The sequence below is a fragment of the Dendropsophus ebraccatus genome, chromosome 8 (assembly GCF_027789765.1).
Source record: "Dendropsophus ebraccatus isolate aDenEbr1 chromosome 8, aDenEbr1.pat, whole genome shotgun sequence".
Classification (NCBI taxonomy): Eukaryota; Metazoa; Chordata; class Amphibia; order Anura; family Hylidae; genus Dendropsophus; species Dendropsophus ebraccatus.
In genome coordinates this window covers 125,603,365-125,629,963 of record NC_091461.1, presented here as the reverse complement: position 1 = coordinate 125,629,963, position 26,599 = coordinate 125,603,365, and the positions used below count along the sequence as shown (strand labels likewise).

The 26,599-nt window shown below is 47.3% G+C and overlaps 1 protein-coding gene across 1 annotated transcript in view; it reads right to left on the bottom strand.

Moving 5' to 3' along the window:
• Nucleotides 1–26,599, bottom strand: part of LOC138800123 (BMP/retinoic acid-inducible neural-specific protein 2-like) — a 119,832-nt gene that overhangs the window by 71,479 nt on the left and 21,754 nt on the right. Inside the window, exon 3 of the mRNA XM_069981933.1 lies at nt 3,885–4,069. Coding sequence (XP_069838034.1) covers nt 3,885–4,069 — 185 coding nt within the window. The remainder of the gene's footprint in view (nt 1–3,884; nt 4,070–26,599) is intronic.

The following is a 26,599-nucleotide window of genomic DNA, read 5'->3' as shown; positions in this document are numbered from 1 at the left end:
TACATGTATCCCCCTACATAACACTGCCATGGTGGCTGTATACACAATATACATGTATCCCTATATAACACCGCCATGGTGGCTGTATACACAATATACATGCATTCCTATATAACACCGCCATGGTGACTGTATACACAATATACATGTATCCCTATATAACACCGCCATGGTGACTGTATACACAATATTGCTGGGTTCACACTATGTATATTTGAGGCTGTATTTGGTCCTCATGTCAGGTCCTCATAGCAACCAAAACCAGGAGTGGATTAAAAACACAGAAAGGCTCTGTTCACACAATGCTGAAACTGAGTGGATGGCCGCCATATAACGGTAAATAACTTCCATTATTTCAATACAACAGCCGTTGTTTTAAAATAACAGCAAATATTTGCCATTAAATGATGGCCATCTACTCAATTACAACATTATGTGAACAGATCCTTTCTGTGTTTTCAATCCACTCCTTGTTTTGGTTGCTATACAGCCTCACAAATACAGCCTCAAATATACGTAGTGTGAACATAGCATACACATGTATCCCTATATAACACAGTCATGGTGGCTGTATACACAATATACATATATCCCTATATAACACCGCCATGGTGACTGTATACACAATATACATATATCCCTATATAACACCGCCATGGTGACTGTATACACAATATACATGTATCCCTATATAACACCGCCATGGTGGCTGTATCCACAATATACATGTATCCTCCTATATAACACCGCCATGGTGGCTGTATACACATTATACATGTTTCCCTATATAACACCGCCATGGTGGCTGTATACACAATATACATGTATCCTCCTATATAACACCGCCATGGTGGCTGTATACACATTATACATGTTTCCCTATATAACACCGCCATGGTGGCTGTATACACAATATACATGTATCCCTATATAACACCGCCATGGTGGCTGTATACACTTTATACATGTATCCCTATATAACACCGCCATGGTGACTGTATACACAATATACATGTATCCTCCTATATAACACCGCCATGGTGGCTGTATACACAATATACATGTATCCCTATATAACACCGTCATGGTGGCTGTATACACAGTATACATGTATCCCTATATAACACCGTCATGGTGGCTGTATACACAGTATACATGTATCCTTATATAACACCGCCATGGTGGCTGTATACACAGTATACATGTATCCCTATATAACACCGCCATGGTGGCTGTATACACAATATACATGTATCCTCCTATATAACACCGTCATGGTGGCTGTATACACAATATACATGTATCCCTATATAACACCGCCATGGTGGCTGTATACACAATATACATGTATCCCTATATAACACCGCCATGGTGGCTGTATACACAATATACATGTATCCCCCTATATAACACCGCCATGGTGGCTGTATACACAATATACATGTATCCTCCTATATAACACCGCCATGGTGGCTGTATACACATTATACATGTATCCCTATATAACACTGCCATGGTGACTGTATACACAATATACATGTATCCCTATATAACACTGCCATGGTGACTGTATACACAATATACATGTATCCCTATATAACACCGCCATGGTGACTGTATACACAATATACATGTATCCCTATATAACACCGTCATGGTGACTGTATACACAATATACATGTATCCCTATATAACACCGTCATGGTGGCTGTATACACAGTATACATGTATCCCCCTACATAACACCGCCATGGTGACTGTATACACAATATACATGTATCCCTATATAACACCGCCATGGTGGCTGTATACACTTTATCATAAACATGTATCCCTATATAACACCGCCATGGTGGCTGTATACACAATATACATGTATCCCTATATAACACCGTCATGGTGACTGTATACACAATATACATGTATCCCTATATAACACCGTCTTGGTGGCTGTATACGCAATATACATGTATCCCTATATAACACCGCCATGGTGGCTGTATACACAATATACATGTATCCCTATATAACACTGCCATGGTGGCTGTATACACAATATACATGTATCCCTATATAACACTGCCATGGTGGCTGTATACACATTATACATGTATCCCTATATAACACTGCCATGGTGGCTGTATACACAGTATACATGTATCCCCCTACATAACACCGCCATGGTGACTGTATACACAATATACATGTATCCCTATATAACACCGCCATGGTGGCTGTATACACAATATACATGTATCCCTATATAACACTGCCATGGTGGCTGTATACACAGTATACATGTATCCCCCTACATAACACCGCCATGGTGGCTGTATACACATTATACATGTATCCCTATATAACACCGCCATGGTGGCTGTATACACAATATACATGTATCCTCCTATATAACACCGCCATGGTGGCTGTATACACAATATACATGTATCCCTATATAACACTGCCATGGTGGCTGTATACACAATATACATGTATCCTCCTATATAACACCGCCATGGTGGCTGTATACACAATATACATGTATCCCTATATAACACTGCCATGGTGGCTGTATACACAATATACATGTATCCTCGTATATAACACCGCCATGGTGGCTGTATACACAATATACATGTATCCCTATATAACACCGCCATGGTGGCTGTATACACATTATACATGTATCCCTATATAACACCGCCATGGTGGCTGTATACACAATATACATGTATCCCCCTACATAACACCGTCATGGTGGCTGTATACACAATATACATGTATCCCTATATAACACCGCCATGGTGACTGTATACACAATATACATGTATCCCTATATAACACCGCCATGGTGACTGTATACACAATATACATGTATCCCTATATAACACCGCCATGGTGGCTGTATACACAATATACATGTATCCCTATATAACACTGCCATGGTGGCTGTATACACAGTATACATGTATCCCTATATAACACTGCCATGGTGGCTGTATACACAGTATACATGTATCCCTATATAACACCGCCATGGTGGCTGTATACACAATATACATGTATCCCTATATAACACCGTCATGGTGACTGTATACACAATATACATGTATCCCTATATAACACTGCCATGGTGGCTGTATACACAATATACATGTATCCCTATATAACACCGCCATGGTGGCTGTATACACAATATACATGTATCCCTATATAACACAGTCATGGTGGCTGTATACACAATATACATGTATCCCTATATAACACCGCCATGGTGACTGTATACACAATATACATGTATCCCTATATAACACCGCCATGGTGGCTGTATACACATTATACATGTATCCCTATATAACACCGCCATGGTGGCTGTATACACAATATACATGTATCCCTATATAACACCGCCATGGTGACTGTATACACAATATACATGTATCCCTATATAACACCGCCATGGTGGCTGTATACACAATATACATGTATCCCTACATAACACCGCCATGGTGGCTGTATACACAATATACATGTATCCCTATATAACACCGCCATGGTGACTGTATACACAATATACATGTATCCCTACATAACACCGCCATGGTGGCTGTATACACAATATACATGTATCCCTACATAACACCGCCATGGTGGCTGTATACACAGTATACATGTATCCCTATATAACACAGTCATGGTGGCTGTATACACAATATACATGTATCCCTATATAACACCGTCATGGTGACTGTATACACAATATACATGTATACACTGGGCAGACACTGTGATGCAGCGGTAAGAGGTCGGTAGTATATAGCGGTATAATAGTGCAGGCACACCGCCTCCCTCCTATACACCTCAGTAATGGCGTCTCCACTCACCTCCCAGCACGGCGGACAGCAGGATGTGGGTGCCGTACTTCTTGATCAGGTTCTCGGTGATCTGCGCTGAGCTCGGCCTCCTCCCCAGCTGACGGATGTTACGGACAAACTCCGGAGCCAGCGTTAGGTTGGGGAACTCCTTACTCTCCAGAGCCATGTTCTTCACCTTCCAGCGGCCAAACTCCCTGCAAGAGGAAAGAGAGAAGAATCAGCCCCCACCTGGTACCTGGAGCTCATTGTCCTTCCTCCCAGAAGATGATGGAGCCGTCACCTCTACTGTATTATATCCCAGAGGATGATGGAACCTCCATCACTGATACCAGTGTGCAGCCTCTATACCGGAGTGTAGCCTCTATACCGGAGTGTAACCTCTATACCGGAGTGTAACCTCTATACCGGAGTGTAACCTCTATACCGGAGTGTAACCTCCATCACCGATACCGCAGTGTAACCTCTATACCGCAGTGTAACCTCCATCACCGATACCAGAGTGTAACCTCTATACCGGAGTGTAGCCTCTATCACCAATACCAGAGTGTAACCTCTATACCGGAGTGTAGCCTCTATACCGGAGTGTAACCTCCATCACCAATACCAGAGTGTAACCTCTATACCGGAGTGTAGCCTCTATACCGGAGTGTAACCTGCATCACCAATACCAGAGTGTAACCTCTATACCGAAGTGTAACCTCTATACCGGAGTGTAACCTCTATACCGGAGTGTAACCTCTATACCGGAGTGTAACCTCTATACCAGAGTGTAACCTCTATACCGGAGTGTAACCTCCATCACCGATACCGGAGTGTAACCTCTATACCGGAGTGTAACCTCCATCACCGATACCAGAGTGTAACCTCTATACCGGAGTGTAGCCTCTATACCAGAGTGTAACCTCTATACCGGAGTGTAACCTCTATACCGGAGTGTAACCTCTATACCGGAGTGTAACCTCTATACCGGAGTGTAACCTCTATACCGGAGTGTAACCTCTATACCGGAGTGTAACCTCTATACCGGAGTGTAGCCTCTATACCGGAGTGTAGCCTCTATACCGGAGTGTAACCTCTATACCGGAGTGTAACCTCTATACCGGAGTGTAACCTCTATACCGGAGTGTAACCTCTATACCGCAGTGTAACCTCTATACCGGAGTGTAACCTCTATACCGGAGTGTAACCTCTATACCAGAGTGTAACCTCTATACCAGAGTGTAGCCTCTATACCGGAGTGTAACCTCTATACCGGAGTGTAACCTCTATACCGGAGTGTAACCTCTATACCGGAGTGTAACCTCTATACCGCAGTGTAACCTCTATACCGGAGTGTAACCTCTATACCGGAGTGTAACCTGTATACCGGAGTGTAACCTCTATACCGGAGTGTAACCTCTATACCGGAGTGTAACCTCTATACCGGAGTGTAACCTCTATACCGGAGTGTAGCCTCTATACCGGAGTGTAACCTCTATACCGGAGTGTAACCTCTATACCGGAGTGTAACCTCTATACCGGAGTGTAACCTCTATACCGGAGTGTAACCTCTATACCGGAGTGTAACCTCTATACCGGAGTGTAACCTCTATACCGGAGTGTAACCTCTATACCGGAGTGTAACCTCTATACCGGAGTGTAACCTCTATACCGAAGTGTAACCTCTATACCGGAGTGTAACCTCTATACCGGAGTGTAACCTCTATACCGGAGTGTAACCTCTATACCGGAGTGTAGCCTCTATACCGGAGTGTAACCTCTATACCGGAGTGTAACCTCTATACCGAAGTGTAACCTCTATACCGGAGTGTAACCTCTATACCGGAGTGTAACCTCTATACCGGAGTGTAACCTCTATACCGGAGTGTAACCTCTATACCGGAGTGTAGCCTCTATACCGGAGTGTAACCTCTATACCGGAGTGTAACCTCTATACCGGAGTGTAACCTCTATACCGGAGTGTAACCTCTATACCGGAGTGTAACCTCTATACCGGAGTGTAGCCTCTATACCGAAGTGTAACCTCTATACCAGAGTGTAACCTCTATACCGGAGTGTAACCTCTATACCGGAGTGTAACCTCTATACCGGAGTGTAACCTCTATACCGGAGTGTAACCTCTATACCGGAGTGTAGCCTCTATACCGGAGTGTAACCTCTATACCGGAGTGTAACCTCTATACCGGAGTGTAACCTCTATACCGCAGTGTAACCTCTATACCGGAGTGTAGCCTCTATACCGGAGTGTAACCTCTATACCGGAGTGTAACCTCTATACCGGAGTGTAGCCTCTATACCGGAGTGTAACCTCTATACCGGAGTGTAACCTCTATACCGGAGTGTAACCTCTATACCGGAGTGTAACCTCTATACCGGAGTGTAGCCTCTATACCGGAGTGTAACCTCTATACCGGAGTGTAACCTCTATACCGGAGTGTAACCTCTATACCGGAGTGTAACCTCTATACCGGAGTGTAACCTCTATACCGGAGTGTAGCCTCTATACCGAAGTGTAACCTCTATACCAGAGTGTAACCTCTATACCGGAGTGTAACCTCTATACCGGAGTGTAACCTCTATACCGGAGTGTAACCTCTATACCGGAGTGTAACCTCTATACCGGAGTGTAGCCTCTATACCGGAGTGTAACCTCTATACCGGAGTGTAACCTCTATACCGGAGTGTAACCTCTATACCGGAGTGCAGCCTCTATACCAGAGTGTAACCTCTATACCGGAGTGTAACCTCTATACCGGAGTGTAACCTCTATACCGGAGTGTAACCTCTATACCGGAGTGTAACCTCTATACCGGAGTGTAACCTCTATACCGGAGTGTAACCTCTATACCGGAGTGTAACCTCCATCACCGAGGAGTCAGGAGAGTCCCCACCATGAAGAGGAGACTTCACGGGCTCTGACAAGTGATGGGATTCACAGCGACAACGCAAATTTATCTGACACCATCAGCATTGACGAAAAATTTGGAGAATCAATGGAGACGGCAATCTCAGTGATTCACTCATACTTAGTGATTCCAGTTCTCGCTAATGTTCCTTTTTTGCAAGAGATCGATCCGTTCTGTGAGCGTTTCAAATGGATTTGTTACAGGTTGTGTTTTACTTCACCAGATCCGCTCTTCATTGATATTCACTGTGTATGAGGCGAAACGGTAGGTAGGATCATGGCGCGACAGGACGGATGTGTGTACAGGTCAGTGACGCCTGGATGTGTGTACAGGTCAGTGACATCTGGATGTGTGTACAGGTCAGTGACGCCTGGATGTGTGTACAGGTCAGTGATGTGACGTCTGGATGTGTGTACAGGTCAGTGATGTGACGGCTGGATGTGTGTACAGGTCAGTGATGTGACGCCTGGATGTGTGTACAGGTCAGTGATGTGACGCCTGGATGTGTGTACAGGTCAGTGACGTCTAGATGTGTGTACAGGTCAGTGACGCCTGGATGTGTGTACAGGTCAGTGACGCCTGGATGTGTGTACAGGTCAGTGACGTCTAGATGTGTGTACAGGTCAGTGACGCCTGGATGTGTGTACAGGTCAGTGACGCCTGGATGTGTGTACAGGTCAGTGACGTCTAGATGTGTGTACAGGTCAGTGACGCCTGGATGTGTGTACAGGTCAGTGACGCCTGGATGTGTGTACAGGTCAGTGACGTCTGGATGTGTGTACAGGTCAGTGATGTGACGTCTGGATGTGTGTACAGGTCAGTGACGTCTAGATGTGTGTACAGGTCAGTGATGTGACGCCTGGATGTGTGTACAGGTCAGTGATGTGACGCCTGGATGTGTGTACAGGTCAGTGACGTCTGGATGTGTGTACAGGTCAGTGATGTGACGGCTGGATGTGTGTACAGGTCAGTGATGTGACGTCTGGATGTGTGTACAGGTCAGTGACGCCTGGATGTGTGTACAGGTCAGTGACGCCTGGATGTGTGTACAGGTCAGTGACGCCTGGATGTGTGTACAGGTCAGTGATGTGACGGCTGGATGTGTGTACAGGTCAGTGACGCCTGGATGTGTGTACAGGTCAGTGACGCCTGGATGTGTGTACAGGTCAGTGACGTCTGGATGTGTGTACAGGTCAGTGATGTGACGGCTGGATGTGTGTACAGGTCAGTGACGTCTGGATGTGTGTACAGGTCAGTGATGTGACGCCTGGATGTGTGTACAGGTCAGTGATGTGACGTCTGGATGTGTGTACAGGTCAGTGACGTCTGGATGTGTGTACAGGTCAGTGATGTGACGGCTGGATGTGTGTACAGGTCAGTGATGTGACGGCTGGATGTGTGTACAGGTCAGTGATGTGACGCCTGGATGTGTGTACAGGTCAGTGATGTGACGGCTGGATGTGTGTACAGGTCAGTGACGCCTGGATGTGTGTACAGGTCAGTGACGCCTGGATGTGTGTACAGGTCAGTGACGTCTGGATGTGTGTACAGGTCAGTGATGTGACGGCTGGATGTGTGTACAGGTCAGTGACGCCTGGATGTGTGTACAGGTCAGTGACGTCTGGATGTGTGTACAGGTCAGTGACGCCTGGATGTGTGTACAGGTCAGTGATGTGACGGCTGGATGCGTGTACAGGTCAGTGCCTACAGGTCAGTGATGTGACGTCTGGATGTGTGTACAGGTCAGTGACGTCTGGATGTGTGTACAGGTCAGTGATGTGACGGCTGGATGTGTGTACAGGTCAGTGATGTGACGGCTGGATGTGTGTACAGGTCAGTGATGTGACGGCTGGATGTGTGTACAGGTCAGTGATGTGACGGCTGGATGTGTGTACAGGTCAGTGACGCCTGGATGTGTGTACAGGTCAGTGACGACTGGATATGTGTACAGGTCAGTGACGTCTGGATGTGTGTACAGGTCAGTGATGTGACGGCTGGATGTGTGTACAGGTCAGTGACGCCTGGATGTGTGTACAGGTCAGTGACGTCTGGATGTGTGTACAGGTCAGTGACGCCTGGATGTGTGTACAGGTCAGTGACGCCTGGATGTGTGTACAGGTCAGTGATGTGACGGCTGGATGCGTGTACAGGTCAGTGACGTCTGGATGTGTGTACAGGTCAGTGATGTGACGCCTGGATGTGTGTACAGGTCAGTGATGTGACGGCTGGATGTGTGTACAGGTTAGTGACGTCTGGATGTGTGTACAGGTCAGTGATGTGACGGCTGGATGTGTGTACAGGTCAGTGATGTGACGGCTGGATGTGTGTACAGGTCAGTGATGTGACGTCTGGATGTGTGTACAGGTCAGTGATGTGACGGCTGGATGTGTGTACAGGTCAGTGACGTCTGGATGTGTGTACAGGTCAGTGATGTGACGGCTGGATGTGTGTACAGGTCAGTGATGTGACGGCTGGATGTGTGTACAGGTCAGTGATGTGACGGCTGGATGTGTGTACAGGTCAGTGATGTGACGGCTGGATGTGTGTACAGGTCAGTGATGTGACGGCTGGATGTGTGTACAGGTCAGTGACGCCTGGATGTGTGTACAGGTCAGTGACGCCTGGATGTGTGTACAGGTCAGTGACGTCTGGATGTGTGTACAGGTCAGTGATGTGACGGCTGGATGTGTGTACAGGTCAGTGACGCCTGGATGTGTGTACAGGTCAGTGACGTCTGGATGTGTGTACAGGTCAGTGACGCCTGGATGTGTGTACAGGTCAGTGATGTGACGGCTGGATGCGTGTACAGGTCAGTGACGTCTGGATGTGTGTACAGGTCAGTGATGTGACGTCTGGATGTGTGTACAGGTCAGTGACGTCTGGATGTGTGTACAGGTCAGTGATGTGACGGCTGGATGTGTGTACAGGTCAGTGATGTGACGGCTGGATGTGTGTACAGGTCAGTGATGTGACGGCTGGATGTGTGTACAGGTCAGTGACGCCTGGATGTGTGTACAGGTCAGTGACGCCTGGATATGTGTACAGGTCAGTGACGTCTGGATGTGTGTACAGGTCAGTGATGTGACGGCTGGATGTGTGTACAGGTCAGTGACGCCTGGATGTGTGTACAGGTCAGTGACGTCTGGATGTGTGTACAGGTCAGTGACGCCTGGATGTGTGTACAGGTCAGTGATGTGACGGCTGGATGCGTGTACAGGTCAGTGACGTCTGGATGTGTGTACAGGTCAGTGATGTGACGCCTGGATGTGTGTACAGGTCAGTGATGTGACGGCTGGATGTGTGTACAGGTTAGTGACGTCTGGATGTGTGTACAGGTCAGTGATGTGACGGCTGGATGTGTGTACAGGTCAGTGATGTGACGTCTGGATGTGTGTACAGGTCAGTGATGTGACGGCTGGATGTGTGTACAGGTCAGTGATGTGACGGCTGGATGTGTGTACAGGTCAGTGACGCCTGGATATGTGTACAGGTCAGTGACGTCTGGATGTGTGTACAGGTCAGTGATGTGACGTCTGGATCCAGAGCTAAGCTGCACATCTACATGCCGAGACATTGCTGGGAGTAGAAGAGGGATAATGAAGGGAAACTTATACCCCAGGGGGTCAACCCTCCAATAACTGCTTATGAGATACACTGATACATAACATGGGAATGGGAAGCCATGGATGAGATACACTGATAACATGGGAATAGGAAGCCATGGATGAGATACACTGATAACATGTGAATAGGAAGCCATGGATGAGATACACCGATAACATGGGAATAGGAAGCCATGGATGAGATACACTGATACCATGGGAAGAGGAAGCCATGGATGAGATACACTGATACCATGGGAAGAGGAAGCCATGGATGAGATACACTGATAACATGGGAATAGGAAGCCATGGATGAGATACACCGATAACATGAGAGGAGAAAGCCATGGATGAGATACACTGATACCATGGGAAGAGGAAGCCATGTATGAAATACACTGATACCATGGGAAGAGGAAGCCATGGATGAGATACACCGATAACATGAGAGGAGAAAGCCATGGATGAGATACACCGATACCATGGGAAGAGGAAGCCATGTATGAGATACACTGATAACATGGGAATAGGAAGCCATGGATGAGATACACTGATAACATGGGAATGGGAAGCCATGTATGAGATACACTGATAACATGGGAATAGGAAGCCATGGATGAGATACACTGATACCATGGGAAGAGGAAGCCATGTATGAGATACACTGATAACATGGGAATAGGAAGCCATGGATGAGATACACTGATAACATGGGAATAGGAAGCCATGGATGAGATATACTGATACCATGGGAAGAGGAAGCCATGGATGAGATACACGAGATACATTGATAAGATATACAAGAGACTGATTCATAGGAAAGATGGATGATGACACTTTAGAAGTCTGATTCATAAAACAGAAAGGACAATAGATTATGAACGGGATGGATTACCCGACAGGGAAAGGTATCGTATGGTTATTGACATGGAGAAGATAGACGCATACATTATATAGATGTAATGATTATATCAGCACATGTAGCAGAGCTGAGCTGGCGTAAAATATCACTTTAAAAGATTAATAGTAGATTTATAATTACCAGTCACTCTGCTCCATAATCCCTGACTACTCCATAACCTCTGACTACTCCATAATCCCTGACTACTCCATAACCTCTGACTACTCCATAATCCCTGACTACTCCATAACCTCTGACTACTCCATAACCTCTGACTACTCCATAATCCCTGACTACTCCATAATCCCTGACTACTCCATAATCCCTGACTACTCCATAACCTCTGACTACTCCATAATCCCTGACTACTCCATAACCTCTGACTACTCCATAATCCCTGACTACTCCATAATCCCTGACTACTCCATAATCCCTGACTACTCCATAACCTGACTACTCCATAATCCCTGACTACTCCATAACCTCTGACTACTCCATAATCCCTGACTACTCCATAACCTCTGACTACTCCATAATCCCTGACTACTCCATAACCTCTGACTACTCCATAACCTCTGACTACTCATTAATCCCTGACTACTCCATAATCCCTGACTACTCCATAACCTCTGACTACTCATTAATCCCTGACTACTCCATAATCCCTGACTACTCCATAACCTCTGACTGCTCCATAACCTCTGACTGCTCCATATCCTGACAACTCCGTAATCCCTGACTACTCCGTAATCTCAGAGAACTATCACAATGAGAAACACTGCAGCTCGGAAGAGTTACATGGCATTCTCAGCTCTCCGGCTCATGTTGCATCTCTGTTACCAGTCACCCGACTCCATGATCTATAATCCATAATCCATGGCATTCTCAGCTCTTTTTGCACCTCTGTTACCTGGGAGAACACATGGTCCCAGCTTTATTACAGATGGCGGCTGGCAGCTCTGAAGTCACTTGCTGCTGCACCTTGCTTGTGTTAGGGGAAACAGCTCACTGCTGACTTGTACACTCCATTTGTGAGAAAGTCTTACAACTAAAGCGCTCCTCCCAGATGTGCGGCTGAAACACTAACAGTAAGGCACAGGCTCCACTATTGTCTAGGAGGATTTTCAGTAATCCCAATCACAAGTCTTCTTCACTGGCTTGATATGGTAGTGCAAACAGTTAAACTTCTGTATATAACACAACAAGTCATTGACTCACAAGGAGTTTTCCTCCAGCGTTTGGGAGGATAACACCCCTGTGGAGGAAACCTCTGGGGAACCATGGCTGAAGGATTGCACCTCCCTTGGGCTTAGAGGGTTTATGAAAACCTGTAACTCGTTGAATTGAAATGAAATTGTACAAGGAACCAGAGATGAAGGCAATATCCAAGAGCAAAGAGAAAAGCAGGTGAGAAATAAAAGATTATAACAGATCCTAGAGACAAGGCATGAAGTTACAGCTATTCCTAAACCCCTCTGTCCTCATAGTAATACACTGGGCACATATACTCGGTTATCATTTACATACATAGAATAATTCTACCCAACAGAAAAAAAGTCACCAGCCTTTTACCAGAGGAACAGAAGAGTTACCATCCCGCAGCATTATAGGCGTCACATGACCATAGGAGCGCAGCTCTTGTTTATAATACAGGCCGTAAGTGTTAATCAATGCAAAAATAATCCAAAAGCCATTACAAAGCAACTGAACCTTATCATTTACATATTATATATATAGAGAGAGAGAAACTGCCTGAGGTGAGAGGGTGAGAGGGTAAGAGAATAGGAGGGTAAAAGGGTAAGAGGGTAGGAGGTAAGAGAATAGGAGGGTAAGGGGTAAGAGAATAGCAGGGTAAAGGGTAAGAGGGTAGGAGGTAAGAGAATAGGAGGGTAAAGGGTAAGAGGGTAGGAGGTAAGAGAATAGGAGGGTAAAGGGTAAGAGGGTAGGAGGTAAGAGAATAGGAGGGTAGAGGGTAAGAGAATAGGAGGGTAAAAGGGTAAGAGGGTAGGAGGTAAGAGAATAGGAGGGTAAGGGGTAAGAGAATAGCAGGGTAAAGGGTAAGAGGGTAGGAGGTAAGAGAATAGGAGGGTAAAGGGTAAGAGGGTAAGGGGTAAGAGAATAGGAATGTAAAGGGTAAGAGAATAGGAGGTGAGAGGTAAAAGGTGAGAGGGTGAGAAGATAAGAGGGGAGATAATGAGAGGTAAGAGGGGAGAGGGTGAGAGTGTAAGAGGTGAGAGGTAAGAAGGTAAGAGGTGAGAGGTAAGAAGGTGAGAGGTAAGAAGGTGAGAGGTGAGAAGGTAAGAGGTGAGAGGTAAGAAGGTAAGAGGTGAGAGGTAAGAAGGTAAGAGGGGAGAGGGTGAGAGTGTAAGAGGTGAGAGGTAAGAAGGTAAGAGGGGAGAGGGTGAGAGTGTAAGAGGTGAGAGGTAAGAAGGTAAGAGGTGAGAGGTAAGAGGTAAGAAGGTAAGAAGGTAAGAGGTGAGAGGTAAGAAGGTAAGAGGTGAGAGGTAAGAAGGTAAGAGGTGAGAGGTAAGAAGGTAAGAGGTGAGAGGTAAGAAGGTAAGAGGGGAGAGGGTGAGAGTGTAAGAGGGGAGAGGTAAGAGGTAAGAAGGTAAGAGGTGAGAGGTAAGAGGTAAGAAGGTAAGAGGTGAGAGGTAAGAGGTAAGAAGGTAAGAGGTGAGAGGTAAGAAGGTAAGAGGTGAGAGGTAAGAAGGTAAGAGGTGAGGCTCCACAGGATCCTGATATGGTATCAGAGACTATGAGCTGCTGCCCTCCACCACATCAAGATCCGTAGAGGACAATTCACACAGATATGTTGCAGATATGTTGCAGATATGGTTGCAGATATGGGTGCAGATATGGGTGCAGATATCAGATAGGATAACACTGGAGCTATGTGGTAATTTGGGGATTTCTTGCTGGGTTACAGTTGTGGCGGCTCAATGGTCCCAATTACCCCCATTTAGTCCCCTTAGCGTGACCACTGCAGTGGGTTTGGGTCATGTGACCCCTGTGGTGGCCTAATAGCCGGCTAGCCCGAGCCTTATCCATAACTAATGAAAGAGAAATCATTGTGATAAGAAATCTGCATCAGATCGGTTCTGTATGGACGGGCCCCCAGGAGATGGGTCTAATATCATCCCATAATATCACAGTGCCACATAGCACACTCAGCTCTGCTGCACCTGTGACAGATTACAGAACCTGCAGTATAATATCTGTGGCTTACGAGGAGCGCGCTCACTACTGGGACGCAACGCTTCGTACCGTACTAAAAAGGAGGCAACTGAGAGGAAAAGACACTGGAATAAAAATGCAGCTGTTTTTTTAGCTATTTTGATAAAAGTTTAAAGCCTAAAGGCATCAAATCGCTGCCGCTAATGTCACCATGGAAACCTTTAATATGATAGGGAATGAAAATAGCCAAGGAAAAAAAAAAACATACATTTTTCCCCGTGTCGCTCTCGCTAGCAGAGTTCTGAAACGCGAAAAAAGGAAGAAAAAGAGGGAGAGAGAGATAGAGATAGAGAGAGAGAGAGAGAGAGATGGAGATAGAGAGAGATAGAGAGAGATAGAGAGAGATGGAGATAGAGAGATGGAGATAGAGAGAGAAATAGAGAGAGAGAGAGAGAGAGAGAGAGAGAGAGTCGCCTTCCATCCCTTCTTACATATGAAAGTCGCAACAAATGTATCCGGGAATATTTACTTTCTTAATAGAAATAATGAAAAGTGTGAGTGTACGGAATGTGCATGGAATAGCGGAAGGCGGAACCCTTATATATATATATATATATATATATATATATATAATGAGATGTGTGAGTGTACGGAATGTGCATGGAATAGAGGAAGGCGGAACCCTTTATATATATATATATAATAGTGTGATGTGTGAGTGCAGGGAATGTGCATGGAATAATGGGAGATGGAACCCATATACAGTATATTATATATATATATATATATATATATATATATATATATATATATATATTATAATGAGATGTGAGTGTACGGAATGTGCATGGAATAGCGGAAGGCGGAACCCTTTATATATATATATATATAGACCAACAAAACACAACATATCACTGAACTCAGGGAGAACAGCAAAAAATTCCAATAGAGTTCTCATTTACGAGTCTCCATTTATTGTCCCATACAAAATTTGAATATGAAAAAAAGGGGTCGGTGGAGCCTCAGTTACGAGTCTCAAAACACGGGAATAGCCAGATATCCCTCTCTCCAGAGAAGGAAGCCCATTGTCGTGTTTTGTAACTGAGGCTCCACGGCCCCCCTTTTTTGCATATATATATATATATATATATATATATATATATATATATATATATATATATAATGAGATGTGCGAGTGTACGGAATGTGCATGGAATAGCGGAAGGCGGAACCCTTATATATATATATATGGACCGGATTACTGGTCCATATTCTGTATACAGCCGGATCCCCAGAATTTCTGGTCCATATTCTGTATACAGCCGGATCCCTGGTCCATATTCTGTATACAGCCGGATCCCTGGTCCATATTCTGTATACAGCCGGATCCCCAGGATTACTGGTCCATATTCTGTATACAGCCGGATCCCCAGGATTACTGGTCCATATTCTGTATACAGCCGGATCCCTGGTCCATATTCTGTATACAGCCGGATCCCCGGGATTACTAGTCCATATTCTGTATACAGCCGGATCCCTGGGATTACTGGTCCATATTCTGTATACAGCCGGATCTCTGGGATTACTGGTCCATATTCTGTATACAGCCGGATCCCTGGGATTACTGGTCCATATTCTGTATACAGCCGGATCCCTGGTCCATATTCTGTATACAGCCGGATCCCCAGGATTACTGGTCCATATTCTGTATACAGCCGGATCCCCAGGATTACTGGTCCATATTCTGTATACAGCCGGATCCCTGGTCCATATTCTGTATACAGCCGGATCCCTGGTCCATATTCTGTATACAGCCGGATCCCCAGGATTACTGGTCCATATTCTGTATACAGCCGGATCCCCAGGATTACTGGTCCATATTCTGTATACAGCCGGATCCCTGGTCCATATTCTGTATACAGCCGGATCCCTGGTCCATATTCTGTATACAGCCGGATCCCCGGGATTACTGGTCCATATTCTGTATACAGCCGGATCCCTGGGATTACTGGTCCATATTCTGTATACAGCCGGATCCCTGGTTCATATTCTGTATACAGCCAGATCCCCGGGATTTCTGGTCCATATTCTGTATACAGCCGGATCCCCGGGATTACTGGTCCATATTCTGTATACAGCCGGATCCCCGGGATTACTGGTCCATATTCTGTATACAGCCGGATCCCCGGGATTACTGGTCCATATTCTGTATACAGCCGGATCCCTGGGATTACTGGTCCATATTCTGTATACAGCCGGATCCCTGGTCCATATTCTGTATACAGCCGGATCCCCGGGATTACTGGTCCATATTCTGTATACAGCCGGATCCCCGGGATTACTGGTCCATATTCTGTATACAGCCGGATCCCTGGGATTACTGGTCCATATTCTGTATACAGCCGGATCCCTGGGATTACTGGTCCATATTCTGTATACAGCCGGATCCCTGGTCCATATTCTGTATACAGCCGGATCCCCAGGATTACTGGTCCATATTCTGTATACAGCCGGATCCCCAGGATTACTGGTCCATATTCTGTATACAGCCGGATCCCCAGGATTACTGGTCCATATTCTGTATACAGCCGGATCCCCAGGATCCCCTGCTCCATGGCTCGGCCTTGTTTTGTCTTTCTATTTTGTCCTTTTTCTTCTTCTCTCTTCATCTTCCTTGCCTTTCTCTTCCTTCCCTTCATTGTTCGGCTCCTTCTCTCTCGTATCCTTTCTGCTGCCGGTGCATGTGTGGAAGTAACTAGCGGCCCCCAGGGACGGCCCTTCCTGTCCCTCCTCCGTCATTCTGCTGCCTCTGGAGAGACACAACCATCCTCCTGGCACAAAGGTGGAAAGAATGGAAGGCGCCCCCCCCCCCCTCCCCCGCCTTCTACCTCTCCATGGCACCGGGCAGCTATAGCAACAGGTGTGGTAGAGGTGATGGCACCAGGTGCTCCTCATGCCCACCGCTCAGCTGGCACCAGATGCTCCTCATGCCCACCGCTCAGCTGGCACCAGATGCTCCTCATGCCCACCGCTCAGCTGGCACCAGATGCTCCTCATGCCCACCGCTCAGCTGGCACCAGATGCTCCTCATGCCCACCGCTCAGCTGGCACCAGATTCCTTTTAGTGGCTGCTGCAATAAGACGCTACCTGCCATAAAGTTTATGGAGCAGAAAAGCAGCCCATTGTCGCCTGTTTATTGCTAGAATTATAATGGATCTCGGGCACACGGTCCGCACCAGGACCTGAGCGCCAGCTCCAATACCACCGACACGGCCAAGGCTTCTGCTTCTGGCTGCTCGGACATTTGGCCGCTGGAAACCTGTGTGCAGTGTTGTGTGACACAGACATGAGTGTGCGGGCGGCTGCCATCTCCCCCTGCCCATCAGCACGGCCCTCTCACCGCTGCCCCTCTATGCTGACAATCTTATCCGCCACTACTGGCATGTGACAGTGATGGATGGCGCTCCTCATCTGCGCTGATCTATGGTAATGTGCCCGAACTGTGCGCTGATCTGATGATCCGTCGCTCCCTGCACCGACCCTCGCTGGGGGCAAAGACGCTCGCTGGGGGCAACGACCCTCGCTGGGGGCAACGACGCTCGCTGGGGGCAACGACCCTCGCTGGGGGCAACGACCCTCGCTGGGGGCAACGACACTGTGAATATTCTGAAGCTTCCATGTAGTCGCCGAGTGATTGGTGCCTGCAGGCGCTCTATATAATCACTGCTGCTCTATGATGGTATACCCTACAGATGTAGCAGAGCCCAGCACATACAGCACCACTGCTATAGGATATGATGGTATACCCTACAGATGTAGCAGAGCTCAGCACATACAGCACCACTGCTATAGGATATGATGGTATACCCTACAGATGTAGCAGAGCCCAGCACATACAGCACCACTGCTATAGGATATGATGATATACCCTACAGATGTAGCAGAGCCCAGCACATACAGCACCACTGCTATAGGATATGATGGTATACCCTACAGATGTAGCAGAGCCCAGCACATACAGCACCACTGCTATAGGATATGATGGTATACCCTACAGATGTAGCAGAGCTCAGCACATACAGCACCACTGCTATAGGATATGATGGTATACCCTACAGATGTAGCAGAGCCCAGCACATACAGCACCACTGCTATAGGATATGATGATATACCCTACAGATGTAGCAGAGCCCAGCACATACAGCACCACTGCTATAGGATATGATGGTATACCCTACAGATGTAGCAGAGCTCAGCACATACAGCACTGCTGCTATAGGATATGATGATATACAGATGTAGCAGAGCTCAGCACATACAGCACTGATCTGTGACTATCACCTGCCTATGTGCACTGATCTGTGACTATCACCTCCCTGTGTGCACTGATCTGTGACTATCACCTGCCTGTGTGCACTGATCTAACAAGTAGTAAAATCCACGGCACTCAATGTTATGCAGAAGTGAAAAAGTTTATTGTACAGTGAAGAAATTATTAGTGTATACTCCGACCAATAAGAGATATTATGCAATAGAGATCATAATAGTAAGGCAAGCTTTCGGCCCTTCCCGGGCCTTCTTCAGGCTAATGGATTTCGTATGCGATGTGCGGCTGAGGTCTGGTGGCCCACCAGACCTCAGCCGCACATCGCATACGAAATCCATTAGCCTGAAGAAGGCCCGGGAAGGGCCGAAAGCTTGCCTTACTATTATGATCTCTATTGCATAATATCTCTTATTGGTCGGAGTATACACTAATAATTTCTTCACTGTACAATAAACTTTTTCACTTCTGCATAACATTGAGTGCCGTGGATTTTACTACTTGTTGGATACATGGTTGAAGAACCATAACCCACTGAGCACCTATCAGCGAGAGGTGTGCAACACTGATTTGTTCTATGTGTGCACTGATCTGTGACTATCACCTGCCTGTGTGCACTGATCTGTGACTATCACCTGCCTGTGTGCACTGATCTGTGACTATCATCTCTATAGGTGCACTGATCTGTGACTATCACCTGCCTGTGTGCACTGATCTGTGACTATCATCTCTATAGGTGCACTGATCTGTGACTATCACCTCCCTGTGTGCACTGATCTGTGACTATCACCTGCCTGTGTGCACTGATCTGTGACTATCATCTCTATAGGTGCACTGATCTGTGACTATCACCTCCCTGTGTGCACTGATCTGTGACTATCACCTCTATAGGTGCACTGATCTGTGACTATCACCTCCCTGTGTGCACTGATCTGTGACTATCACCTGCCTGTGTGCACTGATCTGTGACTATCACCTCTATAGGTGCACTGATCTGTGACTATCACCTCTATAGGTGCACTGATCTGTGACTATCACCTCTATAGGTGCACTGATCTGTGACTATCACCTCTATAGGTGCACTGATCTGTGACTATCACCTCTATAGGTGCACTGATCTGTGACTATCACCTCTATAGGTGCACTGATCTGTGACTATCACCTCCCTGTGTGCACTGATCTGTGACTATCACCTCTATAGGTGCACTGATCTGTGACTATCACCTCCCTGTGTGCACTGATCTGTGACTATCACCTGCCTGTGTGCACTGATCTGTGACTATCACCTCTATAGGTGCACTGATCTGTGACTATCACCTCTATAGGTGCACTGATCTGTGACTATCACCTCTATAGGTGCACTGATCTGTGACTATCACCTCTATAGGTGCACTGATCTGTGACTATCACCTCTATAGGTGCACTGATCTGTGACTATCACCTCTATAGGTGCACTGATCTGTGACTATCACCTCCCTGTGTGCACTGATCTGTGACTATCACCTGCCTGTGTGCATTACTCTATGACTGGCGCTGCCATTCTGCACTGATCTGTGATGATCAGCGCCTTCTATCCATTCCCATCTGATCCCCATCCTGTGTGTGCAGTGAGCTGTCAGAGAGTCAGTACCGCTCTGTTAATTGCAGTTCCTGTCCTTGTCGTTGCCAGTTCTCTCCTTTCCGTCTCTCATTGTATACTGCTGCCCTATCCGCCATCTCTGCAGCTGCAGATCCCCCATGCGTCCAGTTCTGTAAATACTCTGTCCTTGCACACACAGATCTCGGATCCTCTGCTGATCAGGATGCAACCCATGACTCTCCAATCCAGATCTGGGATATTTCCGTCAGGTTGATGAGTGCAGCTCGCTGCTTTCTGGCTTCCGCCGCTCCTTGCTCGCTGCAGTCACATTACTGACACCTGTCTGTGCTGCGACAAGCTCCTCAGTGACCCCTCTTTTCCTCTGACCTCCCTTTACTTGCACATGGTTCAGCAGCTTTCATGTTATCGTGTATATTGCTCTATGAGAAGAGTATACAAGACAGCAATGCTTCTCATCTATATCCTGTCACTCTGAGAGGAAAGATCTATGAGCCCAAGGAGAGGATCGTTCTCAAAGCTTGGTGTTCAATGTCGACAAGAATAAGCCCCCCTCTACCCCCTCCCCTGAACCCTCTCCCCCTCCCCCTCCCCTGAACCCTCTACCCCCTCCCCTGAACCCTCTACCCCCTCCCCTGAACCCTCTCCCCCTCCCCTGAACCCTCTTCCCCTCCCCCTCCCCTGAACCCTCTTCCCCTCCCCTGAACCCTCTACCCCCTCCCCTGAACCCTCTACCCCCTCCCCTGAACCCTCTTACCCCTCCCCTGAACCCTCTTACCCCTCCCCTGAACCCTCTTACCCCTCCCCTAAACCCTCTCCCCCTCCCCTGAAAGTCTGATGCACCGTCCGGCAGAGAAGCAGCTCCGGCACATAGAACAAGGCTGGAAGCAGATAGCGCCATTCACTGCTCTGGCTGTCCAGGCATGATGGGAGTTATAGTTCTGTAACAGCTGGAGGGCCTGAGTTTGACACCACTGCTTTACAGGGAGCAGAGCTGCAGTAACCTGGCATGGCCATTACACAATGAATGGTGCTAAACAGTCCAATTCATTGTGTATATGCCAAAGCCGTGGCTCTACATGAGAGTCAGATGGCCTATCCTGAAGACTTACCTATCATAGGCTATCCATATAAAAGTAATGGAAAACCCCTTTAAAGGAAATCTGTCAGTAGGTGTACGGTGCCATAAATGAGGGCAGCAGAAACTAGTGACAGAAACGCTGAAAAGATGGGTGTATTACTTACATCATTCTGTTCAGCCGTTCTCCTAATATGCAGGAAAATAGGATTCTTGCCACATCCCTCCCCCCGCCCTCTGGCTGCTGATTGACGGGTGACTGCCTATCCACAGCATGGATAGATAACTGCCAATCAGCAGCTGGTGGGCAGAGTTTTCTGCTTCTCATGAATATCCAGGACTACTGAGATCATGCACATAATGGAGAGGACTACCTATTGTCCATGTTATTTAGGAGGAAATCTCTGGATCAGCTGCACAAAACAATGTAAGTGATTCATCATCCTGCTCAGCTTCTCTGTCACTAGACTACCCTGAGATAGGACGCCATAACCCTGCTGACCCTGAGATAGGAGGCCATAACCCTGCTGACCCTGAGATAGGAGGCCATACACCTGCTGACCCTGAGATAGGAGGCCATACACCTGCTGACCCTGAGATAGGACCCCATACACCTGCTGACCCTGAGATAGGAGGCCATAACCCTGCTGACCCTGAGATAGGACGCCATACACCTGCTGACCCTGAGATAGGACATCATACACCTGCTGACCCTGAGATAGGACATCATACACCTGCTGACCCTGAGATAGGACGCCATACACCTGCTGACCCTGAGATAGGACGCCATATACCTGCTGACCCTGAGATAGGACGCCATAACCCTGCTGACCCTGAGATAGGACGCCATACACCTGCTGACCCAGAGATAGGACGCCATACACCTGCTGACCCTGAGATAGGACGCCATAACCTGCTGACACTGAGATAGGACGCCATACACCTGCTGACCCTGAGATAGGAGGCCATACACCTGCTGACCCTGAGATAGGACACCATACACCTGCTGACCCTGAGATAGGACGCCATAACCTGCTGACCCTGAGATAGGACCCCATACACCTGCTGACCCTGAGATAGGAGGCCATACACCTGCTGACCCTGAGATAGGACCCCATACACCTGCTGACCCTGAGATAGGATGCCATAACCTGCTGACCCTGAGATAGGACGCCATAACCTGCTGACCCTGAGATAGGACGCCATACACCTGCTGACCCTGAGATAGGACGCCATAACCCTACTGACCCTGAGATAGGACGCCATACACCTGCTGACCCTGAGATAGGACCTCATACACCTGCTGACCCTGAGATAGGACGCCATAACCTGCTGACCCTGAGATAGGACGCCATAACCTGCTGACCCTGAGATAGGACGCCATACACCTGCTGACCCTGAGATAGGACCCCCCCATACACCTGCTGACCCCGAGATAGGACGCCATACACCTGCTCACCCTGAGATAGGACGCCATAACCTGCTGACCCTGAGATAGGACGCCATACACCTGCTCACCCTGAGATAGGACGCCATAACCTGCTGACCCTGAGATAGGACGCCCTACCCCTGCTGACCCTGAGATAGGACGCCATAACCCTGCTGACCCTGAGATAGGACGCCATAACCCTGCTGACCCTGAGATAGGACGTCATACACCTGCTGACCCTGAGATAGGAGGCCATACACCTGCTGACCCTGAGATAGGATGCCATAACCTGCTGACCCTGAGATAGGACGCCGTATACCTGCTGACCCTGAGATAGGACACCATAACCCTGCTGACCCTGAGATAGAACATCATACACCTGCTGACCCTGAGATAGGACGCCATACACCTGCTGACCCTGAGATAGGAGGCCATAACCCTGCTGACCCTGAGATAGGACGCCATACACCTGCTGACCCTGAGATAGGACGCCATACACCTGCTGACCCTGAGATAGGACGCCATAACCTGCTGACCCTGAGATAGGACGCCATAACCTGCTGACCCTGAGATAGGACACCATACACCTGCTGACCCTGAGATAGGACGCCATACACCTGCTGACCCTGAGATAGGACGCCATACACCTGGTGACCCTGAGATAGGACACCATAACCTGCTGACCCTGAGATAGGACGCCATACACCTGCTGACCCTGAGATAGGACGCCATACACCTGCTGACCCTGAGATAGGACGCCATACACCTGCTGACCCTGAGATAGGACACCATACACCTGCTGACCCTGAGATAGGACGCCATACACCTGCTGACCATGAGATAGGACGCCATAATCTGCTGACCCTGAGATAGGACGCCATAACCTGCTGACCCTGAGATAGGAGGCCATAACCCTGCTGACCCTGAGATAAGTCAGAGCTTCATATGTTTACCTTCACTTTTCCAATGACTGATGTAAGCAGCAATGATCATTATTGAAGAGGTTGTCCAGTAATAGATAAACACGTCCGCTTTCTTCCAGAGACAGCACCGCTCTTGTCTCCAGGTCAGTTGCAGTTTTCAATATAGCTCCATTCTCTTCAATGGAACTGCATTAGAAAACCTGCACCCAACCTGGAGACAAGGGCGGTGCTGTCTCTGGAAGTTAGCGGCCATGTATGTGTAACTCTGGATAGCCCCTTTAAACCTGCTTCCAGGCATGTAGCTAGAGGGGGTGCGGTCCGGACATGATACCAGTGGGGTCTGTGCAGGGGCCGAGGGTATTTGGATCCAGGGCTACAGTAGTATGGTGGATGTTTAGGTCCCTGGTCAGGAACTGTCCAGAGCTGGAGAGGTTTTCTATGGGGATTTGCTGCTGTTCTAAGCAGTTCCTGACATGGACAGAGGTGGCAGCAGAGAGCACTGTGTCAGACTGGAGAGAATACACCACTTCCTGCAGAAGTAAATGACAAATCTCTGACACTTTCTGGCACCAGTTAATTAGAAAGAATTTATTTTTCTTTTTTGGGGGGAACAACCCCTTTAATGGCAAAAGAATCCCCTAATATAAAGAATGGGGTCTGGAGATGTTTGTTTTGTCTATGTCCATGAGGCATGTTGTAAAGCATGTCACTAAATGCTGTTAAAAACAGCTCAGGAAAGATGGCTGCCCCCAAAACAATGAAATTTTTTAAAAAAATACAACAAGAAAACAGAAGCAGATGAGAAAAAGAAAAAATGTTTCTGTCTCCATATGTGATAGTGGGGAAGGACGCTAGATGGAACACTCTTTTTAATCATTTTTCTATGCGCATTTATTTTGCCAGTGCCCGTTTAATGATGTATTATTGTATCTGTTATTGTCTGATATTGCCGTTGTATATCTGGTAGCTTTGCACTATTTCATTATGAAGATGATGACTTACAGGCAGCAACCCCTAGGCCCAAGGGAAGGACACTCCTTATCTATGGTTCCCTAGAGGTTTCCTCCACAGGGGTTTCTTCCACTCCTGAGTGCTGGAAGAGGACTCGTTGTGAGTGGAGGATTTGCTGTGTTTCTCATCATTCTTGTAGGTTTTTCCTATACATGTTGTTTATAGATTTATGTTCTTGGAATTACATTGGGTGTACAAAAAACGCATTTAAGAAATGAAAAAGGAAATCATTTTTATGTTGGAAAGGGCTGTGTGTGGCATCTCTATAGACTGTCACTGCTTTGTGATGCTTCAGGAGCAGTCTTATAAGGTAAATTATGTTATGTTACAATCTGTGGTGGTGCATGAGCCGAGCGCGGGAATGGGCCGGCTCTATGGGTGTTCTACTGGTAGCATCATCAATGTCCTTCAAGGGGTTCTCTGACATCAGGTAAAAAAATAAGAACTAGCTCTGGAATCAAGGGGGCTTTAAAATTACATAATAATAATAGGGGGTATTAGACAGACTGAGCCGCCATGTAAACAAGTGTCAATCTCCTAGATTGTTACCTTTTACAAAGCCAATTACACAGTGACATGATCATGTGACCAGGGCTGCATCGCTATATCATGTGACCAGGGCTGCATCATGTGACCAGGGCTGCATCGCTGCATCATGTGACTAGGGCTGCATCATGTGGCCAGGGCTGCATCGCTACATCATGTGACCAGGGCTGCATCAGGTGACCAGGGCTGCATCGCTGCATCATGTGACTAGGGCTGCATCGCTACATCATGTGACCAGGGCTGCATCGCTACATCATGTGACCAGGGCTGCATCAGGTGACCAGGGCTGCATCGCTACACTGTTTGTGCGGTCTCAGCATTATTCAGCCGTCAGTCGCACTTTGCGTCCTATTACACAATGAGATGTTGGGCTGATTATTCTACGTAGTGAGCGATGAGCGAGGGTTTGCTGATCGCTGACTCTATTACCCCCATGGGGCAGTTGGCCTGGGTAATAAGGCTGTTCTCGGCTATGCTCACATCACAGGCACCTATAAATGTAGACACATGTTTGAGTGCGTTTTGCACATTTGTTATCTCTATATCTATCTATACCGTCGTAGAAGTTTTGCACATTTTTTATTTATAGCTTATAAGTTTTGTTTTGATGTTTTTGCATAAAAATATTTACAGAGGAAACACAGATAAGTTGTTCGCCACCTCGTGCCAGCGCTATGGTCCCCCTGGCAGTCAGCTGCAATGCGGCCGTAACCTGCATTACACAATGCTCAGGAGAGACAGCGGCCACAATTACCTGAGAATCTTGTGGACAAGGTTTGGCGCACGGATAATTCACACCTCGGGGGACACTTTTTATATACATTCCCACAGAAATGTCGGCTATATTAGTCCTGTCGGGATTTCCCATAACATGAAATGATTTCCAGTCCTCAGGAAAGGAAATACCCGATTGTGGGAGTGAGCAATGTGACCGCCTGCCATCCGGTGACTGGGGACCGTCCCCTGAGAGTGGAGCAGAGGTCCCGCATGTCCGCCTCTATCTATGTGGGAGCCATCGGAGAGGACGATACTTGGCCGTCTCTGCAGACTCGCACACGATCCCCCAAGATTGCAGGATTCCCAGAGATCCGACCAGCCGGATCAGATGTTACAGGAAAGGTTCAGCACTGCTCCGTCTGGGTTCTCCGTTATATATCTCTGATCTATATATGATTATTTGTACCGCACCAACAGGTGCCGCAGCGGTTACACATACAGGAGTAACTATGAAT